Source organism: Camelus dromedarius, chromosome 8, assembly GCF_036321535.1.
Source record: "Camelus dromedarius isolate mCamDro1 chromosome 8, mCamDro1.pat, whole genome shotgun sequence".
Classification (NCBI taxonomy): domain Eukaryota; kingdom Metazoa; phylum Chordata; class Mammalia; order Artiodactyla; family Camelidae; genus Camelus; species Camelus dromedarius.
In genome coordinates, this window is record NC_087443.1 from 31,363,268 (window position 1) to 31,384,239 (window position 20,972).

At 32.9% G+C, this 20,972-nt stretch overlaps 1 protein-coding gene and 1 long non-coding RNA gene across 4 annotated transcripts in view; one reads left to right on the plus strand and one right to left on the minus strand.

The window, feature by feature from the left end:
- P4HA1 (prolyl 4-hydroxylase subunit alpha 1) overlaps positions 1 to 20,972 on the plus strand; it is an 88,460-nt gene that overhangs the window by 47,100 nt on the left and 20,388 nt on the right. For 2 of the 3 annotated variants that reach the window (XM_064488067.1, XM_010984170.3), the window contains exons 6-9: positions 7,271 to 7,510; positions 10,193 to 10,389; positions 12,659 to 12,835; positions 14,877 to 14,947. In XM_064488067.1, the coding sequence (XP_064344137.1) occupies positions 7,271 to 7,510; positions 10,193 to 10,389; positions 12,659 to 12,835; positions 14,877 to 14,947 (685 nt within the window). Of the gene's footprint in view, positions 1 to 7,270; positions 7,511 to 10,192; positions 10,390 to 12,658; positions 12,836 to 14,876; positions 14,948 to 15,966; positions 16,038 to 20,972 lie in introns of all 3 variants that reach the window. The other variant, XM_010984168.3, reaches the window with a different exon arrangement.
- Positions 12,340 to 20,972, minus strand: part of LOC135321819 (uncharacterized) — a 64,000-nt gene continuing 55,367 nt past the window's right edge. The window contains exon 3 of the long non-coding RNA XR_010381923.1: positions 12,340 to 12,578. This is a non-coding gene — a long non-coding RNA (uncharacterized LOC135321819). The remainder of the gene's footprint in view (positions 12,579 to 20,972) is intronic.

A 20,972-nucleotide genomic window follows, 5' to 3' on the forward strand; every position in this document is an offset into this window, starting at 1 on the left:
ATAATAGTTTAGTTTATATTATGATAATAAATCAAAAGGACTCTTTTTGGTGTTAGTTGTGACTTTAAATTTGGGTTACTACATTCAGTTTGATATGCTCATGTCAATCATCCGTGCCACTTCCTTTAAACCAAAGGAATTTGCAACTTACTCTTTTTTCTCATCAAATTCTAACTATTGGCCCTTTGTATGAAAGCTTTTTATAGTCTCTTCACCAACATCACTTTCCTCATCTCATTTTCTTCATCTTCTTGCCCATTTACTTTTTCTTCTCATGTTATTTATTTTGGGAGCAGCCTTCCCATTCAAATGCTGCATCACTTCTTTTCCATTTTCTTTTAAGAATATAATTCCCAGGCATTTTGCCTTTGGTAATTGTGAGTAGGTCAATAGTTAGATAAGCAGAGGTACTTCAGCTACCAAAGCAGAATTGCTAAAGATCTTCTACCGTCTCTATCATGCTTTCACATAATGTTGCCAGGATATCAGGTCATCTAAAAGGTATTTCTGGTGCTACCTCCATGAATTAATCACATACTGTCCTCTTATGTCTTTTGCATGGCCCTAAAAAACACATTCTTAATTGCTGCCTTATAAATTCTTCTTAGAACTGTATACCAGTTCTCATAGCTGAAAAATAATAGGAGAGTCAAAATTCAGTATGTTTCTTTTGTTTTTGGAATTGCATTGTGTTAAACTATTAATAAGTTAGTTTTTGGTATCCTTTCCTAGGTTAGAGTGTGGAGTAGAGAGTAACTGTCTAAATAGAATCTTCATCTTCATTTTAGGAGAGCACTGATAGTCACTTATGGATAGTAAGTGATTATCAGGAGATAGGGAAAAAAATAGTGAATGGAGGTAGTTATATGATTTGGATATTTGATTATATTGGTCCATGTGATCCTCTAGTGCATACACCTCCATGCTAGGACTCTGCTTGGTGCTGGAATCTAACAGGTCATATCCTCAGACTAGATTAGACAATAAATGTCTAATCACTAGCAAAATGGGCCTATGGCTTTATTTCCTCTTAATTTGTTTCTCATGAACTCCTTTTCTGCTAGCATGTTTTTAAAAACATACGTTGACACCATTGGATAAGTTATAGCTAAGTCTGGTTCTGGCCAATTTGCTGACTCATTGAAGTATAATACAATCAAAATTTATTAAGGAAAGCATCATTGTGTTCTTTTTTCTAGCAGTTTCCTTTGTGATGTTATCAGATATATCAGACATATGTTTCTTCTGCTTAAATACCTAGGAGTGAATTGACTGGGTTGCACGGTAGCTTTATATTTAACTTTTAAGAAACCGACAAATTGTCCCATTTTATATCCCTGTCATCAGCATATGAGTTTCAGTTCCTCCACATACTTGCAAACACTTGCAAATAAGTCCTCCAGTTATGTTCTGTGTTAAAATTGCTTTCGCTATTCTAGATTCTTTGAATTTCTGTATAAATCTTAAGATCAGCTTGTCAGTTTATAAAAATGCCTGTAGCAATTTTCATTGGAGTTGTTTTGAATCTTGGGGAGAATTTGGGCGGCACTGTCATTTTAACAAGATACAATTTTCTAGTTCATAAACATGCTGTATCTCTCCATTTATTTAGGTCAGAAAAGTTAGTGTAGGAGATAAGATACTTTGACATTAGCCTTAAACCACTGTGAGCCTCAGTTACTGTTTGACTGTTGGTGAAACAAGTTGGAAAAACATTCTCCTTTCCCTTCTCCCCTCCTCCTCCTCCTTTTTCCCCTGTGACTTTCACTGAAAGTGAATTTATCACAAGCTCAGTTTTTAATTCATATCCTGTCTTTGTCCTCTTCTGTTCAAAAATGTTTATATTGTTTTGGTTTCTAAATATCTGTAATATTTAGAAGTATATTGACAAATGAAGTGTGATAACACATTGTCCAAGATAGGAACATGAAACTGTAACTGGCTTAGTGGGCGGTATCCATTTTGGGATCTGACATAATACCTTTTTCACTGGATTGCCATGAGAATCAAATGAGCTATCAGCATGTGAGAACTAAAGCTGCAAGATGCTGTTATTAATGTTTTTATTTAAGAGGTACCCAAATAACCTTTTTTAATATTGAGATATAATTGACATATAACATTGTAACATTGTATTCGTTTTGGGTTTATAACAAGATGGCTTGGATATGTACGTATTGGGAAGTGGTCACCATGGCATGTTTAGTTAGCATCCATCATCACACAGTTGCAAAATCTTTTTTCTTGTGATGACTTTTAATATCTAACCTTTCAGCAACTTTCAAATATACAGTACAGTATTGTTAACTATAGTCACCACGCTGTACATTACATCCCCAGAACTTATTTATCTTATAGCTGGAATTTTGTACCTCTTGACCACTTTCATTCATTTCTCTCATATTATTTTTAGTTACATAAAACTTGTTGTATCCTTTCAAAGTCCAACCTATACTAAGGTTCCCTGATAGAAGTCTCACTTTCATTTCTGTACTCCTCACCCCGCCCCTTTCTTCTTCCTATATGAGCTACCACTTTATTAGTTTTTTTTTTCATTTCTACCATTTTTTTGAAAATATAAGCAAATGTGTATATATATATATATATATATATGTGTGTGTGTGTGTGTATATATATATTTCTGTTTCCTCTCAACATCAACACAGAAGGCAGCATGGTGTAAGTATTTTCTGTAGTTTGGTATTTTAATTTTATTGCTTTGTTTTAGATATTACTTCATATCTTTAGAAATCCTCTTCATTTCTTTTTACAGCTGCATGTTACTCTACTTTGTGGGGTTACCATAGTTTATTTAACCAGGCCCCTATTGATGGACATCTGGTTTGTTTGCAGTCTTTTGCTATTATAAAAATAATACTGCCAATAGCATTGTTTATATATTATTTTGTATTTTTGCTAAGTGATCTTGGGGATTTTTTTTCCAGAAGTGATGCCAGTGAATCAAAAAGTAAATGCATAGGAAATTTTTGCTAATATTGTCCCAATTTCCCTCTGTAGTGGTTGTGTTATTTTATATTCCCACCAGCAATGTAGGAGAGTGCCTATTTCCCACAGCATCACGAAAAAAAGGTCAGACTGAGATTTTTGCCAATCTGATACTTCACTTTTCTTTAAATGTAATTACTTTCTTTGTTTATAATTTTTTTGTGCCTCAGACTTTACTTTTGGAATTATTTTCCTCCTCTTTGAAACACATCCTTTAGAAGCCCTTGCATGAACTTTGTTTGGCTTAAGACTTTTTTGTGCTTCCTGAATCTGAAGTTTCATGTGTTCTAATTCTGGAAAATTGTCCATCATTATTTCTTTAAATAGTGCCTCTGCCACATTCTGTTGTCTTGTGGCACTGCAAGTAGACATAATTAGACCTTATTTTTTCTTCCTTGTCTTTTAACTAGCACTTCATATGTATCCCTCTTCTCTGCTGCTTCCTGGGTAGTTTATCCCATGGTAATTTACTCAGTTCTCTCATTTAGTTTTATTCTCTTTTTTGTTGTGTCTGACTTGCTGTTTAACCTGGCCAATACATTTTCATTTCATTGATAATATTTATAATGAATGGAAGTTCTATTTTTCCCCCCACTCGAATCTGCCTGGTCTTTTTTAGGGTATCTTACATGTTCATATTTTCTATTTTTTAAAAATTCTTTACACATTTTAGTCATGGTTGTTTTGTATACGTAATAAGAAAACACCCACATCTGAAGACCTTGGGGGAAGTCCAGCAGTATTTTTGAATAGTTTCTGCTGATTTTCCTTATAGTGGCTTGTTTTATCACATGCTTTATAATTTTGAATTATGTGTACTTTTTCACATTGTGTGTGATAATGTTGCAAAACCTGAGGTGAGGGTGCATTTTGCAAAGTAAAAATGTTGCTTCTGCCCAATGTCCTATGACATTACCAACTATGACCACTTTAGGTTAAATTCTTGGCTTTAGTTTCCCAGACCACGGAGATAGCATATATTCGAAATCAAAACCTCCCTGAGGGCATGTCTGTGGAATTCTAAGGGACTTTTTTTCCCCCTGCCTATAGTGCAGACTGAGAAAATAAGTTCTTTTGTTGTTCCTTTTTGCCAGCTGACAGTTTTTTCTAGCCTATTCTTTCTCGAGATGTAATTCTTCAAGGGTCTGCTTTGCCACTTTGTACGGGCCTGACTCTTTATCTCCTTTCCTAGTGGTTAAAAATGAAGCTTCCAGGTTTCTGATCTGGTGACTGCCTCTAGGGTAGATGCAGTTTCATCCTCTGCTTACCTCTCTGACTTTCCAGTTCCTTTTTGGTTTTGGCCCCCCAAATTCGCTTAAGTCCTGTGAAGTTGGCCATAGTATAAGTGGATAATTGTTACATTCTATCCAGCATTCCTAGGTACAGTCGACCCTTCAACAATGCTACAGTTAGGGGTGCTGACTGCCTGAGCAGTTGAAAATCTGCACGTAACTTTTGACACCTCCCAAACTTAACTACTAACAGCCTACTGTTGACGAGAAGTCTTACTGATAACTTAAACAGTTGATTAACACACATTTTTTATATTATATGTATTATATATATGTATAGTATTCTTACAATAACATAAGCTAGAGAAAAATGTTAAGAAAATCAAAAGGAAGAGAAAAAACATATACAGTACAAACATGTATTTATTGAAAAAAATCCACATAGAATGGAACCCTTGGAACAAAGATGCAGTTCAAACCTTTGTTCTTCAAGTGTCAACTGTGCTTTATATCAGAGGCTATCCCCCCGCCTCCCCCACCCCCCTGGAATATGTGGTCCAGATGTAATTCTGTGTTGCTTACTTAACATGAAGTAAACCCAAAACAACATGAACTAGTCAGGCCCTTAAAATCTCCAGTTAACTCATCTGATCTACTGTTTATAAAAATGGAATGTTATGTTTGCTATCGTTCTGTACATATCATTCGGAGTATACTTTGTACATTTATTTTTTCTATAGTTCTTTCCCTGTTTTTTTCTTAATTATTATGAAAGTAGTGGTAATTATACAATATTTTAAAAAGTAGGAAGTTGTTTAGGAAACAGCTTACTTGTAATCCATCTCCCAGGGTAACAATTTAACATTTTGACATATTTCTGTCTAGAATTTTCTGGCTTTTCTATATGACACTTGAAATTATCTTTCTTAATGAAAAATACTATTCCATTATGTTGACTTACCTGCCTATACATTTCCTTGCTTTTAGCTTATTATAATTTTTTGCTATAATATCATTTATACAAGGTGTTTCTTCCCCAACCTCTAGTCTAAGCTCATGAAAACAATTGAAAAATAGTAGTAAATATCAATTCATAGGGTCTAAAATTATTATTCTTGTTTCATGTTGCTGAACGTTTTAAAAATAAAGTTACCAGTTTACTACTACTTCCCCTGTAAGTTTTGCCATTTTAAGGTATAATATTAGGAGCACAAACTTCTAGAGTTATATTGTGCAGATTCCAGTTCTGGCTCTTAGCTGTGTGACCTTGAGCAAATAGTTAACCTCTCTCTACTTCTTCATCTGAATTGCTTTGAATAGTAAATGAGTAATAAATGCCCAGCACATAGTAAGACCACAATAAATATAGGCTATTGTTTAATTAAGTTTCGTATTTCTTTAATGATTAGTGAGGCTAAATATTTTCCTAAGTGTTTTGGTTTTATATGTCTATCTATCTATCTATGTGTGTGTATGTATGTATGTATATAGATAGATAGATATAAAATCTCATGTGAACTGTCAGATATCTCCCTTTAAGATAGAAGTTTCACTTCAGAAACTGGTTGACCTGCCAACACCAAAAGCACAAACTATAAAAGATGAATAAGTTAGACTTCATCAAAATTAAAACTTCTGTGCTTCAAAGTATACCACCAGGAAAGTAAAAAGACTGCCCACAGAATGGAAAGAATATTTGAAAAATCACATAAGGGACTTGTATCTGGAATATATAAAGAACTCTTAACGATTAGTCAATAATAAAAAGACAAATAACCAAATTTTTAACTGGGAAAAAGATTTGAATAGACATTTTTCCAAAGATGATATACAAATGGACACTAAGTGTGTAAAAAGATGTTCAAGATTATTGTTAGGGAAATACAATTCAAAACCACAGTGAAATACTACTTCATACCCATAATGGCTATAATAAAAAAGATGGACAATAACAAGTGTTGGTGAGGATGTGGAGAAATTGGAACCGTCATACATTGCTGATGTGATTGTAAAATGGTGCAGCCACTTTGGAAATCAATTTGGTAGTTCCCGAAATGTTAAGCATAGAGTTGCCATGAGAACCAACAATTCCACTGCTACATATATACTCAAGAGTAATGAAAACATATGTCCACAAAAAAACTTGTACATGAATGTTCACGGTACGTTATTCACAAAAACCAAAAAAGTGGAAACAACTCAAATATCCATCAATTGATAAGTAAAATGTCATCTATCCATACAATGAACTAGTATTTGGCAATATAAGGAGTGCTATAATTTCCTTTGAACGTTGAAAACGTGTGCAGAGAAGGCCAGTCACAAAAGACCATATGTTGTATGATTCCATTTGTGTGAAATAACCAGAATAGGTAAATCTGTAGATATAGAAAGTAGATTAGTGGTGTCTAGGGATGGGGCAGGAAAAGGGGAGATAATTGGTAGTGACTGCTTATGGTTAGAGTTTCTTTTTGGAGTGATGAAAATGTTCTAAAATTAGATTATGGTGATGGTTGTGAAACTCTGTGAATATCCAAAAAATGCTGGATTCTTTAAAAGGGTGAACTTTATGGTATATAAATTACATATTAATGCTTTTGAAAAGGGGAACCGTAAGGGAAGGGAAGAGGGGAAGGAACCAGCTGACAGATTTGTCTCTTTTCCTGTCTATCTCTGGCCCAGATTGTTGATTAAGAGTAAGATAGATATATGTCATATGGTGATTCCTGCTGTGTTAGAAAATTGCATGCTTCAGCTTAATCGATGCTTCATTTTGGTATTATGGCTGGTAATTGAAGTCTCGAGGTCTTTAGGTCCCACATCCCCTATTAGCTGTGTGATTCTTGCCATATTTCATTACCTTGAAGATTGTTCGTTTATTTATTAACTGAGGATAATTCCTGCTTTTCTTATCTCAGAAGGTTGTTGTGAAGTTTAACTGAAAATGAGATAGTACTTTGAAAGCTGAATAGTTCTAGTAAATATATAATAGTATTAAGATTACTAAAGTTCTTTGTATTTTCTTTCCATAGGAGTAAAACACAAGTCTTTTCTAACAGTTGAGGACTGTTTTGAGTTGGGCAAAGTAGCCTACACAGAAGCAGATTATTACCATACAGAACTGTGGATGGAACAAGCACTAAGGCAGCTGGATGAAGGCGAGGTTTCTACCATCGATAAAGTCTCTGTTCTAGATTATTTGAGCTATGCGGTCTACCAGCAGGGAGACCTGGATAAGGCACTTTTGCTCACAAAGAAGCTTCTTGAACTAGGTATGTTAATTTAGCTTAATTCAAGGTTATAGATATATTGGGGGATATATAGATATACTAATTTTATATACTTGTATATAATAATTATGATATATATGTAGAAAAAGTTCCAAAGTTACATGACTATATATATGTGACTTTATATCTTATCATATAGCTTTGTACTCTTTATTTGTTATAAGTCAAGAGTCCCATCTGTCAGACATACTTTATCCTTTCTCTGTTTATCCTCGAAATAAATGGCAACTGATTTTTCTCTCCTAATAGCACCTACAACAGTAGCTGTGTTTCTCTGCTCTTTAGTCCTCAGGAAATTCAAAATTGGATCTAACCTAGCTAACTCAGTCAAAAATACTTATTTACTATATTGCCATGTTAAATATTAACCAGTATCCTTTGAAGGACATTTTTGGTGTATTATATTTCATACTTGGAAATAGTGATTTCAAATGTTGACCTAAATAAAAAGGTAAAATGAGGGAAGCTCAAAATTGTCAAAAGGGTGCGTTTATTCAGGAATAGCAGAGGAACTTCAGTTCAGGACATGCAAACTATAGGAAGCTATAGGTGAGTCCATTGAGGGTTTGGGGTAGGCTGTATTTATGGGCAGAGAATGACAAAAGGGGAGAGTTCAGTTAGAATCTATTAAAATAAAAAATAAATGGAGACCAACTTTGAAAATTCCATGAGCAGGTGGAACCAGTCCAGTCATATAAGCGAAGCTCAATTTAGCTTATTTTGTGAGACCAACCCAACCTGGGTCATGCTCCTGGAAACCATAAGCAAAATTTACCAAGATTGGTATGGGGCAACCCCTGACCAACTCCCTCTAATTTAAGAAAATTCCAGTATCATCAGTTTTCTGAAAATTAGGCATTTATGAGAAATCAGTCTCTCAGTCCTTTTTTTTTTTTAATTTAATTTTTAAAATTGAGTTATAGTCAGTTTACAGTGTTGTGGTCTCAGTCCTTAAGTTTTGTGTTCCTGAGTGTCCAAGTGTGAGATTTTCCATTTTTTTTAAACATTTTTTATTGATTTATAATCATTTTACAATGTTGTGTCAAATTCCAGTGTTCAGCACAATTTTTCAGTCATACATGGACATATACACACTCATTGTCACATTTTTTTTCTCTGTTAGTTACCATAACATTTTGTGTAAATTTCCCTGTGCTATACAGTATAATCTTGTTTATCTATTCAAGATTTTCCATTTTATAACCTCTGGTTCCATCTTAGATTGAAATTCTTTCACAGAGAGACTGAAAATATATTTGATTGTCATATTCAAATGTAAGGAAAATATATCTTATGAAGATTTTACCACTGATACTTTGAACAGAGATACGTGTTTCTTTAAGTATGATCCAGGGGCTACGTGCATCAAAATTACTGGGATACGTATTAGGAATGAAAATTCCTTAGTCTCCACCCCAGACCTACTAAATCAGAATCTCTGGATGTGGAGTTGTATGCTGATAAATTCATGTGGCCTTTGGTATATAATGAAGCTTTAAAACTTAAAAAAAAATTCTTGTTATGAATAGGTAACTATGAGTATATTAGAAGAGTCATCAAAAGGATTGGTCATCTGAAAATGAACTTTTAATAATTAGCTTATTTCTTATTTGAGTGAATTAATAAATTGAGATATTAGTTCAAGTACCCTTTTTTTTTTCAGTATTTTTTAGTGATTTTTTTTTTCTTCCTGACCTAAAAATACTTTATTCACTATAGGAAATTTTTGAAAATAGAAGAAATTATAGAAGAGTCATCCATAAGCCAATCATCCAGAGATATCCACCAGTTTTTTGTTTCCTTGCAGTAGACCACCCTTCCCCCTGCCACACACACTTTTCCCTTTTCTTTTACAAAGTTAGGCTTATATTGTGTGTATTACAACATATATTATGAGCAGTTTCTCAAGGACAAGAAATATTTTACAAATCTAAGGCTAGATTTCCTAAACACTTCAGTTAATGTCACAATGAAGTTTCTGTGTACTGTTCTTCCTTTTTTATTTGTGTGTGTGTGGTGGTTTGGATTTTTTTCCTCCTGGGTGGACAGAGTAGTCCTTTTTCCCCTACTAAAAGATAGCTAAAAATTATGACTGGCAATTCAGGAGAAGTTAGTGGATTCTGGCTTACTTGAAAATTGTATCTTTAGTTTCTCTTTTCTATCTCACTTAGAATTTTGGAACTGAAATCCATTCAGCTCTCAGAAGTAGGCTGTGTTCTGCGTTTATAATGTATCTGTGGTAAAGGTAGCTTTTGAACTGTATACCCTGTCTTCCCCATGGTGATTACATTTAATTCCCAGAAAAATATTTTCCATTGCTTAAAGTATAAAGAGTAATATTTTAAAATTCATTTGACATCAAATTGATCATATTTCCTTTGGCTGATCAGTAACTTCTCAAAGTAGAAGCAATTATTGCTACTTTGAAATAAATATCTGATTCCATTTTCAGAACTCTTTTTATGTAGGATTACTGTATGTCCTGAGCTTGGGGTTTACACCTATTGTTTTGGTATAATAATTTTTATTAGTGCCACCTTTCACTCTCAAAAGCTTCCTGGTTTGGAAGGTAAATTATATGTTCCTCCACTTTTATATTATTGGATTTGGATGCTTGAGCAACTGTAAACTTACTCATGGACATGCTTGCTTTCTTTTTAATAGATCCTGAACATCAAAGAGCTAATGGTAACTTAAAATATTTTGAGTATATAATGGCTAAAGAAAAAGATGACAATAAGTCTGCTTCAGATGGCCAATCTGATCAGAAAACCACACCGAAGAAAAAAGGGGTTGCTGTGGATTACCTGCCAGAGAGACAGAAGTACGAAATGCTGTGCCGTGGGGAGGGTATCAAAATGGTAAAGTGGAAAAGCCAATTGTGTGTGTGTGAATGTGCATGTATGTGTGTTTGTACATAGTTCTAGAGAGAATCAGAGTTCTTTTATATTTAAGCTTATGTGATAAAAATCAGAATTATTCAAAAAGTATTATAGTATGCCACAGCACTGTATTGTGGGTATCACACTTAACATGCTCCAGTGCTTAGTAAAATAGCTTTAAAATAGACCTTGTGAATCATATACCATTATAGGCATTTTTGGTAATTAGTACCCTTTTCATAGATTAAAAAAGGGTTTGGTTTTTTTTTTTTAAGGTAAAGGATCAGGTAATTTAAGGGAAGTGATAAAATTTTTTCTTACATCTTAATGCAAAAGAGATTTCAGCAGTTTTAAATAGAAATAATACACCATTCTAACCCATCCTATGAAGCCATGAATTTATCTACACAATAATCTCTTGTGGTTTTGCTCCCAGTCAACTTTGCTGAGGGAGGTGTTTGTCCGTTTAAGAAATGTTAAAAATGCCAAACTACTTTCAACAGATTTTTGGCTTTAACAGTCTTTAAAATACTAAACTGTGTCTATAAATATCCCTTTGTTTATTATATATCTGTATTTATGTATTTATACTCAGAGTACCAGTGCTTCAGGATTCTAATAGAGTACTGGCCAAAAATAAACAAGTTCAAGTCTGGGGAACATAGGTTTTTTGTTCAGCCTCAGGACTTTTCAGAGCCTTTTTATGATTCTGTGCATTATGGATATGATATAATTTATTTTCTAACATTAATTGATCATGGAACCCTTTTTAAAGGAATATCATGTGGTACTAGTATTCAGCTGAATGCAGGCATACGTAGAAGGGGTTAGTGAATTTTTGAAGTAGGTACTTACAATTGAAAACATTTGAATAGTGCTTAACTTTTTCTCTACTGCTGATAAACTCAAGCTGGGTAGTATGCTTTGATATCGATGACTGCTCGATATTTGATGACTTATGTTGAAAACCTAACCTCTAACAGTGAATAAGTAGATCATATCTATGTTGACTCTTTTGATAAGTTCATGGATTCCCAAAACTGGTTACTTTTGCTTTGGGAGCTAATGAGTAAATATAAATTTGACTCAATTAAATATTTTTTTAAAAAATTTCACATCTAAATATTTTACTGTGTATCTTTTAAAGATAAGGACTCTTCAAAAATAAGCACAGTACCATTATCACAGTATCTCCAGTATCACAGTATTCACAGTAGTTCTATAATACTATCAAATAGCTAGTCAGTGGTCAGATTTCCAACAGTAAGCACTTTTTTTTTATTGCCCTTAAAAACTCTTAAAGAGAGCAAAATAGAACTATTGGTATAAAACAGAAGTCTGTTAATTTGCCAGTTTGTTGATGTGACATACACATGTCAACCCTGCCTAAGATCAAAGGACATCCTTTTTCTCAGAATAGTTAAATTCATCTCATCATCATATAAAAGATTTATGTGATATAACACCTTGGATTTGATTCTAGGTAAAGAAAATATAAGAGTAAACATCAATCATTATTTGTTTTTGTATAATTAATAATTAAAACCAAAACTAATATTATTCCTACTTCATATATGACATGCTTATTTAATCAAGAGAAGAATCAGCAATGGAATAACTTACTTAGTTGATATAATACATAGATAATTGAAAGGAATATGTATTTGTTTTGTTGGCCACTCTTTAATACCTGTTAATAAAAGCACCTGTTTTCTTTAATAACTTATTTTCTCTTTTTCAGAGCCACCCATTTTCATCTTTACTTTAAAGAAAAATCCTTTAATTTTTTTTTTTTTGAATTGGGAGGTATTAGGGAAAACATGTTAGGATTTTGTTTTTCCTTTTAGAAACTTCATCTTTCTGGATATTTCCCAGGTACTTTGTGAAGTTTGAAGCAGTGCTGGTCATTCATTTCGTGTTTCCATAAATGTTTTATTATTTCTCTCATATTATGTCTGAACCTTATTTTGGTGAGAAAAGGGAAAGAGAAACTCTTCATCTTTTTTAAAAAAAAAATTAAGGCCTACCATTGCTTCTAGAAAATAATCATTAATAAAACTTTTTAAATCCTGAAGGTCCTGTTTGATGCAGAGTATTTGTAGAGTATTCTTTCTTCTGCGTATTCTTCCTCAGATACTCTGTACACCAGCATAATTATTGTTTCTTATCTGCATAGGAACAAGCAAATAATAAATAATAAAAATATTATTATTCTAATATATTTATCATTCTTTAACTTTATGTTTAGACTCCTCGGAGACAGAAGAAACTCTTCTGCCGCTACCACGATGGAAACAGGAATCCTAAATTTATTCTGGCTCCAGCCAAACAGGAGGACGAGTGGGACAAGCCTCGTATTATCCGCTTCCATGATATTATTTCTGATGCAGAAATTGAAATTGTTAAAGATCTAGCAAAACCGAGGGTAAGTAATTTTTTATCGTCTTTTCTCTCCTCAGTTTACTTAACCAGTGTTTCAGTTTTTCCTTTGCAAGATTATAAAAATGATAATCGATACGGCAATAACCCCACAGATAGTTTTAGATGTTGTCGCGAGCTAATGGAATTATTAACTAAGCTCTATTTATACCAGTTGTTCTCTATTATCAGCACAAACAACATACCTTGCAACTGGGCTTTATAAGCACTTAATTGTGAAAATCATAGATGAGATTTTTATTCACACTTAACAAATTTGTGTTTCAGCTACTTCCTGAATAACTTTTCTGTGTACTTTGGAGCCCTTTAATCTCAGAAACCAGCTTTTTCATATCTTCTGTAGTTTTATCTGAAGGAATTCTTGAAGTATTTTTATTACTGTTTAGACACATTATTAACTAGAAAGATATAATTGGGCACAAAATCATGCTAATTTGAAATAATGACATCTCGGGTTTCTGACTTTAACCCACATCATTTATCTTAATAAGAAAAACAATTTATTGTGAACACAACCCCATAAACTTAGTGTTTAACATAGAAATTCTTCTTTTGTGAGAATGTGTGAAAGACTGCCCTTTATGTTCTTGCCTTTTTTCCCATCGGCTTGTTCTTAAAATCTGTCTGGTCTTATTGATAGTAAAATACACACTGTCATCATTTTCATAAAGAGATTAAGTAAACCCTAGTAATATTTTTGCTGTCTTATTACATGGGAGTTAGCAGATTTTACTGTAAAGACCCAGACAGTAAATATTTTTCAGGCTTTGCAGGCCGTACAGTCTGTCATAACCACTCACCTCTGCTGTTGTAGTACAAAAGGCAGCCACAGAAAATAGATAAATGTGTGACTATATTCCAGTAAAACTTTGTCTAAAAGCAGATAGCTGGCTGAATTTGGTCCATGAATCAAGTTTGCTGATCCTTATTATATTATAAAAGTTGAGTTATCTGGATATCTGTACTGCAAAATGAACTTGAAGTCAGAATTTTTGTTGTTGTTAAGTTTTACTATTTTTCAAAATGGGTACTTTCTGTTGTTGTTGTTGTTGTTGTTGTTGTTGTTGTTGTTGTTTTTACTAAAGATTACATTTTGAATGGAAAAGACTGGTCTAATATGTTTGGGTGTTGTCCAAAGGAGTTCTTACAAATCTCCCAACCAGAATGCTACTTATAATCACATCATATTCTGCCGTTCTCTTTTGGTTTCCTATTTTAGTCCATTATTTGTGGTCAGTAAATCAGTAAACCAAAATACCTTGGGAGAATATTTATGAAGAATTCATTTTGTTCTTTAAAAAGAAAGAAAGAATTCATTTCTAGGTTCAGAGGCCCCAGTCTTCAGAGGGGATGCCTCAGTTGGATGTTTTGGATCAAGAAATTCAATGGCAATAAAAATTCCATACTCTTTTGTTAATCTTCAAATCATCTTCCATTTGTGGAAAAAAGTTTAAAATCATTATCTTGGCTGTCATCTCTTTCTGTTTTTGTTTTTTTTTTTTAACATTTATGAGTTTGTTTCATCTGCCTTTGTGCTCAGTCCGATTATTTCACTATTTATGTGAAATATATGAGCAAATATCTTGAAGGAAGAAGAGATTGACCTTGAAACAAATTTTGGACAACATTATCTTTGCAAACATTGCCATCAGTGAAAAAAAATAAAATCAACTGCATTAACTGCAGATAGCCATTTTCATAACTTATGAATAAGACTTCAAATTTTAGAAATTTCTTTCCCTCACTTCTCATCCTGTAACTTTTGAAAGAAATTTAATTTCCAGTCTTTTTTGTTTTGTATCCTCCATTCATGCAAAACAAAAACAAAATTTTAAAAAAATATAAAAATTAAAAAAAAAAAACAACTGCTGGCTTTCAAGGCTTAACCCAGGTGACTGGAAGTCTGTGGAGTTATTTTCTCTTTTCAGCCTCCTTTGTAAAAATCCCACAGTTCTGACTGGTTGGATAAATGTGGTTCATTTTTTTTTTGTTTTGTAATGCAACTATTTTGATGGTTGGCTTCACAGCTGAGGCGAGCCACCATTTCAAATCCAATAACAGGAGACTTGGAGACGGTACATTACAGAATTAGCAAAAGGTAAGAGATGTGTATGCTGCATATTTTGCCTTCTAATGAGTGTTTTGTACATCCTACAGGAATTATTCACTTAAGGGAAGTAGGTCATTTTCAGTCTCCAGTCAAGTCACCACCTATTTTTACGCATGGATAAACTGCTTTGTGTTTCACAGGTCTTTCCCTTTAACTAGAAGTTCTGTTTTTAATATTTAATTGGCCTGTTATTTTTAGGGAATTAATATGCTTTGCATCTCCCTTCAAGTCATAAATCAAATATCCAGGAAATGGCTTTATACTTGTTTTCTTTTTCCTTTTTCTTGCCAAAGAGCGAAAAAAAGAAAAAGCACCAGCCTGGATTCATCTGGGAATAGTCTTTGTTTATGTAATTCTCTGACATTCATAAATGCTGCAGTGAATTCACATCATTCTTCATGGTGATTGTATTGGCATTTGTTCATGCATCTTGTAAAATAACATTGTCATTTTGGAGTAATCTGTATTCCTCCTGTTGGAGTTTTTATTTTTAAAAGCTTGCTGACTTAAAAGTTGGCAAGGGAAAGAACAGAGTTAGACTTCTGATCTCAGTCTTCCAAATGCTATTACTTACAATCTTAGTTGCCTTTTACTTCAACAGAGAGACTTAACAACAGTTTTAGCTTGGTGAGAGTTTAAAAAAAATGAATTTAAAGAGTCTACTCATTATTCTTTTGTCAAATAACTTAAAGAACATTAAACTTCTACTTCTGAGAAAGCACCTGTGAAACCCAGTGCTATAAATCATTTACATACAGCTTCAAATGATTTTTTTAAAAAAAGTGAAAGGACAATAAACCTACAACAAAAATCTGTCAACCCATTTTCTCTTGATTTGGAAGTGGCTTTTCTTATTTGCCACCTTTCTAAATGTTTTTGCTGATTTGAAACCATTACCTACCATCCAATCTGAACCCTTCCAATCACCTGTGGCTTGGCAAAACAAAACAAAAGCTCAAAATTGCCTGCTACGTGAGTAAGTCCTTGTCCTTTCTCTTTTTTTGTAGCTGAGCCGAGCTACAGTACATGACCCTGAGACTGGAAAATTGACCACAGCACAGTACAGAGTATCTAAGAGGTAAGGGAGTATGGGAAGAATTTTTAGCCATATTTGGACCATTTTCTTTCTTGAGAATCTGATTTTCATAAAACCCATCATATGGTTTCTAAGACCTAGGCTGTTAGGCATAGGTATTTGATGACAACCATGCCTAACTTTGTATGATGGACTAATAAACAGACATGGTTATGGGGCAGTTAATAGAGATTTTCCAGAGTAACTTACTAGTTCTCATACTAAAAATAAGGGAAGTTCCCTAAGACCCTTCATAGAACAAGACCTAATTTGGCCTGTGTAGTAAAGCAGGGGTTTAGTAAGAATCTCTGGATCACTCATCTATAGGTGGTGAGAAAATGAATGCCTTGAAGGATTATCTAACAGATCTTTGCAAGTCAGTTGGTTTCAGATTCTTCACTTTTAACAATATTTAAGAGAATCTACTTAAATTATTGTGTGATAGATTGCTGAAATAATTTTTAATAAAAAGCCACTGTATAACTTATGTATATAGCTTAGAGGAGCTCACAGAGTGACATTATTCCAACAGAACTCCTTTGTCAGCTCTCATAAAAATGAATACAGAAATATCATTGAGGAAAAAAAAACCTTGAGCCAAATTTGGTCTCATTGTAGCACTAAGTAATATTAACAGATACAATACCTGATTGAAATTAACAAAATAAGCTTCATCCATCTCATTAGGAACATTTTAACATAGTTTTACTTTTTATTTTTGATAGTGATTGTTTAATTGTGTTATTTAGATTAACATGTACTAGTAATTGTAGTAAATCATTCTAGGAGACATTATTTTTAACACTTAGGCCTTTATGTCATAGGGACTTTATATTTTTATCAGTTTACATAAACATTTTGTTGTAGAGAAGTATAATGTGACTAATAAAAGACTTCTAGGCATGGAAATATATCACTCTAGGGCAGGGCTTTTATCCTCAACACTATTGACATTTTGGATCAGATTGTTGTTGGCTGGCTGACTTGAGTCTTGTTGTATGTTTAGGAACATTGCTAGTGCCCACTGGATGCCAGTAGCACCCTTCATCCTAGTTGTGAGGTTCAAAAATGTCCTTAGCCATTGCCAGCTTTCCCTGGTAGGCAAAATTCCCATCCCTGGGGACTCAAACCCTCCACCCCTGTTGAGAACCACTGTTCTAAGTTAAGAATGGAATGAAAAGGCAAGTTCAAGAAAAAAAAGAAAAGAATGACATAAAATTTCCAAGTATTTAAAAAATGCTTTACTCATGTATTTTTTAAAGTGGAGGATGGTGAGCATCAAATCATTATGGTATTTAGATTCCACTGGATACATAAAACAAATAATCATTTTTCAGAAATTACCACTATTTTCTGTATGTCAGAATTAAATCCTTTGAAATTCTTAGGATGAAAAATTTCAATTGTCAACTAAAAATATTGCGAAGGAGTAAATAGGTTTTAACAACTATTCTAGGAGGCACTCAAAAAATATTACTCCTGCAAGTCATAGCAAAAGTACTGTAAAGCCTAGATGGAATGCATTGGCTCGTTTCCTTAATTACTCTTTTGGGGCAAAGCTTTATGTCCTTGATGTATTAACTGTCTATATCCTCCACACACATATCCTGGTTTCCTAACTGTCTGCCTTATACCACTACCTGACCGCTTGCCCCAGTTAGAAAACATGATAAAAATTAAATTTCCCAAAATAAGATTAAAAAACAATTTTTTTATTCCCAAAATAAGATTTTGATTTCAGCAACACTAATAGATGGCAAGGATTTGCAGTAACTAATTGGGATAGACATGTAGACATGTTGAGCTATGGTGTACAATGCTTTTGTGCATTACAATTAACCCTCATTTTAAGTTAAGTAGGCTCATTTTCCATTTTATTACAGAACTTTGTGTCTTAAAAATGAACCCCTTACCTATTTTTTAAAAATAACTTGATCCATTATATATATGTGATTATTTCATGGTTTTAGGCATTTTTACTGTCATAAAGCTTGTAAGTATCTAAATTCTCCAGATTTGGATGCTTTTAGGAAGCATATAAAATAAAATTTCATGAACTTAGTATTTTGGAAGTCATTTTTGGAAGTTTTCTATATATACAGTGGACCTTTTGACAAAATATTCAGCCCACAGAATCAGTGGGCTCTTACCAACAAAATAAATTACTCTTGGAAAGGTGATATACAAACATTTTTTTCCGTAAGGACTCAGTATTTCTAAATATTTTGAACTTATTTTTTAAGTATTGTAATTTTATAGCTCCGAGAAGCAATTTTATTGGATTTTTGAGAAAGGCACAACCATACATAGAACAGCAGAAGGCATTTAGCCAGTAGCATTAGAAGACTAACACCAGAATAAATTCACTCAGTCTTGGCAAAGTATGTAGTGTGTGTGTGTGTTTTCAAAACAACCTAAAAAAAAGGAATTTCATAGCACAGTGATTTTCATCTTTACTCTTAAGGAAAGTTGTTCAGCAACTCTTTTAAAAATAAAATGTATATGTTGAGAGGTTTTTTAAAGAAGGAATTTGTTCCATAAAAATATACAATACATTTCATATTTTAGCAAAGTAGTTTTTACTATTTTGGAAATTTAATAGCTTTGTCAAGACATTTTCTGCCCATCAGTGTAAATCTGAAGTTTTAAGATTTCTACAAGTGAAATAAGTTTTATGTTTCCTTTCATATGATACCTCTAGAAAAGGCATCTCAAATGTAAAATAGTAGAAAGAATTTATGTGTAATGATATCAGCTAATGTGATCCCTTCTACTCTGGGAATATCTGTATTTTGAAAGGGTCAGAAGGGAATTTCAAATGTCTGTATTTCGAGAAATTTCTAAGTGATTGCATCATCATCTGTGGAAGTAAAAATATGTTCCAGTATTTTAGCAAATAGAATTTTCTTTTAGCAAGTATGTGTTGAAATCCATCACTGTTTAAAAAAATGAAGTTTTTATTTACTTTATTGACTATCTGTGAACTTCTAGCAGATCATCTTTGTCTTTTCCAATATTTAAAAAAAAAAAGAGAAACTAAAAATTTACTCTGGATTGTTAATGGAGAAGCCAATAATTTTGGCTAGATCAGAGAAGTGGAATTTTAGTTTTTGAAAGCTAAACATTTGGTTATGAACTCTGAAACAGTTTAGTTATGTGAGCTCATAAGTCCATTTAAAGTAATACAAATAATGAGATATAAACAGTCTATTTAGTGTGGTAGGAAAAGCTGCTTTGCTTCTGGTGGGCTAGTCTTGGAAGTAGTTTTCACTTTTTTACTTTGAAGTACAGACTTCTACGTATATATATTTTTTATGCTGAAGATTTAATTTACCCCATGTTAAAGGAGCAAATACAGTCTAAAAAGCATATTAATATTTTTACAATATAAAGGCCAGTACAGATAGCTTTGAATGATTTCAGGTATTTTTTATATTTGGCATAACTTTTTATGTTTTTTTTAATTGAAGTATAGTTGATTTACAATGTTGTGTTAGTTTCAGGTGTACAGCAAAGGGACGCAGTTATATATATATATATGAGGTAACAAACTGGATAGATCTATAGTGTTATTGTATAATTGTCCCACTAAGAACCAAGGGACTGGTTAAATTCCCCGTCTAGATGATTAGCCTTTCTTTGTTAACTATCAAGCACTTAGAGAATTATTGAAAGTTTTGCCTTCTATAATGCTTTTGGGGCCCTGAATTATCTTTTACCTTTTGAAAAAAATCACATGGTGGTTTTATGTTAACTAATTGTAAATTGTTTATCTTCACATATGTTGGATTAGAAGAAGGTAGTGGTAGTATTCAAATTATGTCACTTAGATTTTCCTTTGGAGGTTTGCAACAGTCTCCAAAACCTCCAAAATGGTATTGTCTGTTACTTGCGTATGCCTGCCTTAGTATTAGAAATAGTCATGCAGGGTGAGAATGTTGCTCCTTACACAAATAAAGCATTTCAGTAATATTTTTAAAATCATACAGTAAAAGAATAGTGAATTTTTTTTTAATAGCAGAAACTCAATAGAAAGGAAAAAAATATTGAAGTGTTATTCTACACATACAACTTAGATCTCAGGTTCCTGTCATTAAGATCAAAAGGAAGATATTTTGGATATTTAGTTATTAATGGATAAAAGGGACACATAAAATTATCTGGAGAAAGAATTTTTTTTCTCCTGGTACTAATTGTGTTTTGTGGAAACCTGTATAACTTAGTTGACATTTTCAATTTTAATTGTACAAAAGATAAAGAATGTTCTTCAAAATTGTTTTTACTATTACAGTAAATGCTGTATAACTTTACATTCTAACTCAGTTAAAGCACTGAGTACTAGAAGAAAGAACCTTGATTTCTGATGATTTAATTTAATTCAGGAATAAGACATCCAGATCCCAAAAAATAATTAACATATATTGCAGTATCATTGTCTCTACTGAATTTTTAGCAATGTTAAAACAATTCAGAGCTGATTTCTTAGACTACCTGATAGGCCTACAAAAATGTTGCTGAAGAGAGATTAGCAGTAATGCTTTAAGAATGGGATCTAGATGAATAAAATGTTTCAAACATATGGAGTTCTCCAGCTTAGGAGAATCTTCCTGTGTTTTGGAGAGGACTATCATTCAACTTTAAAAAGGAATGAAATTCTAATACATGCTATAACATGGATTAACCTTGATGACATTATACTAAGTGAAATAAGCCAGGCACAGAAGGATAAATATTGTATGATTCTGCTTATAGGTACCTAGAATAGGCAAATCATTCAGACAAGAAGTGGATTAGAGGTTACCAGGAGCTAGGAGGAGAGGGAAATGGCAAATTATTGTTTAATGGGTACAGAACTTCAGTCTGAAATGATGAAAAAGTTTTGGAAACGGATAGTGGTGATGGTTGTGCAACTTTGTGAAGGTACTTAACACCAGTGAA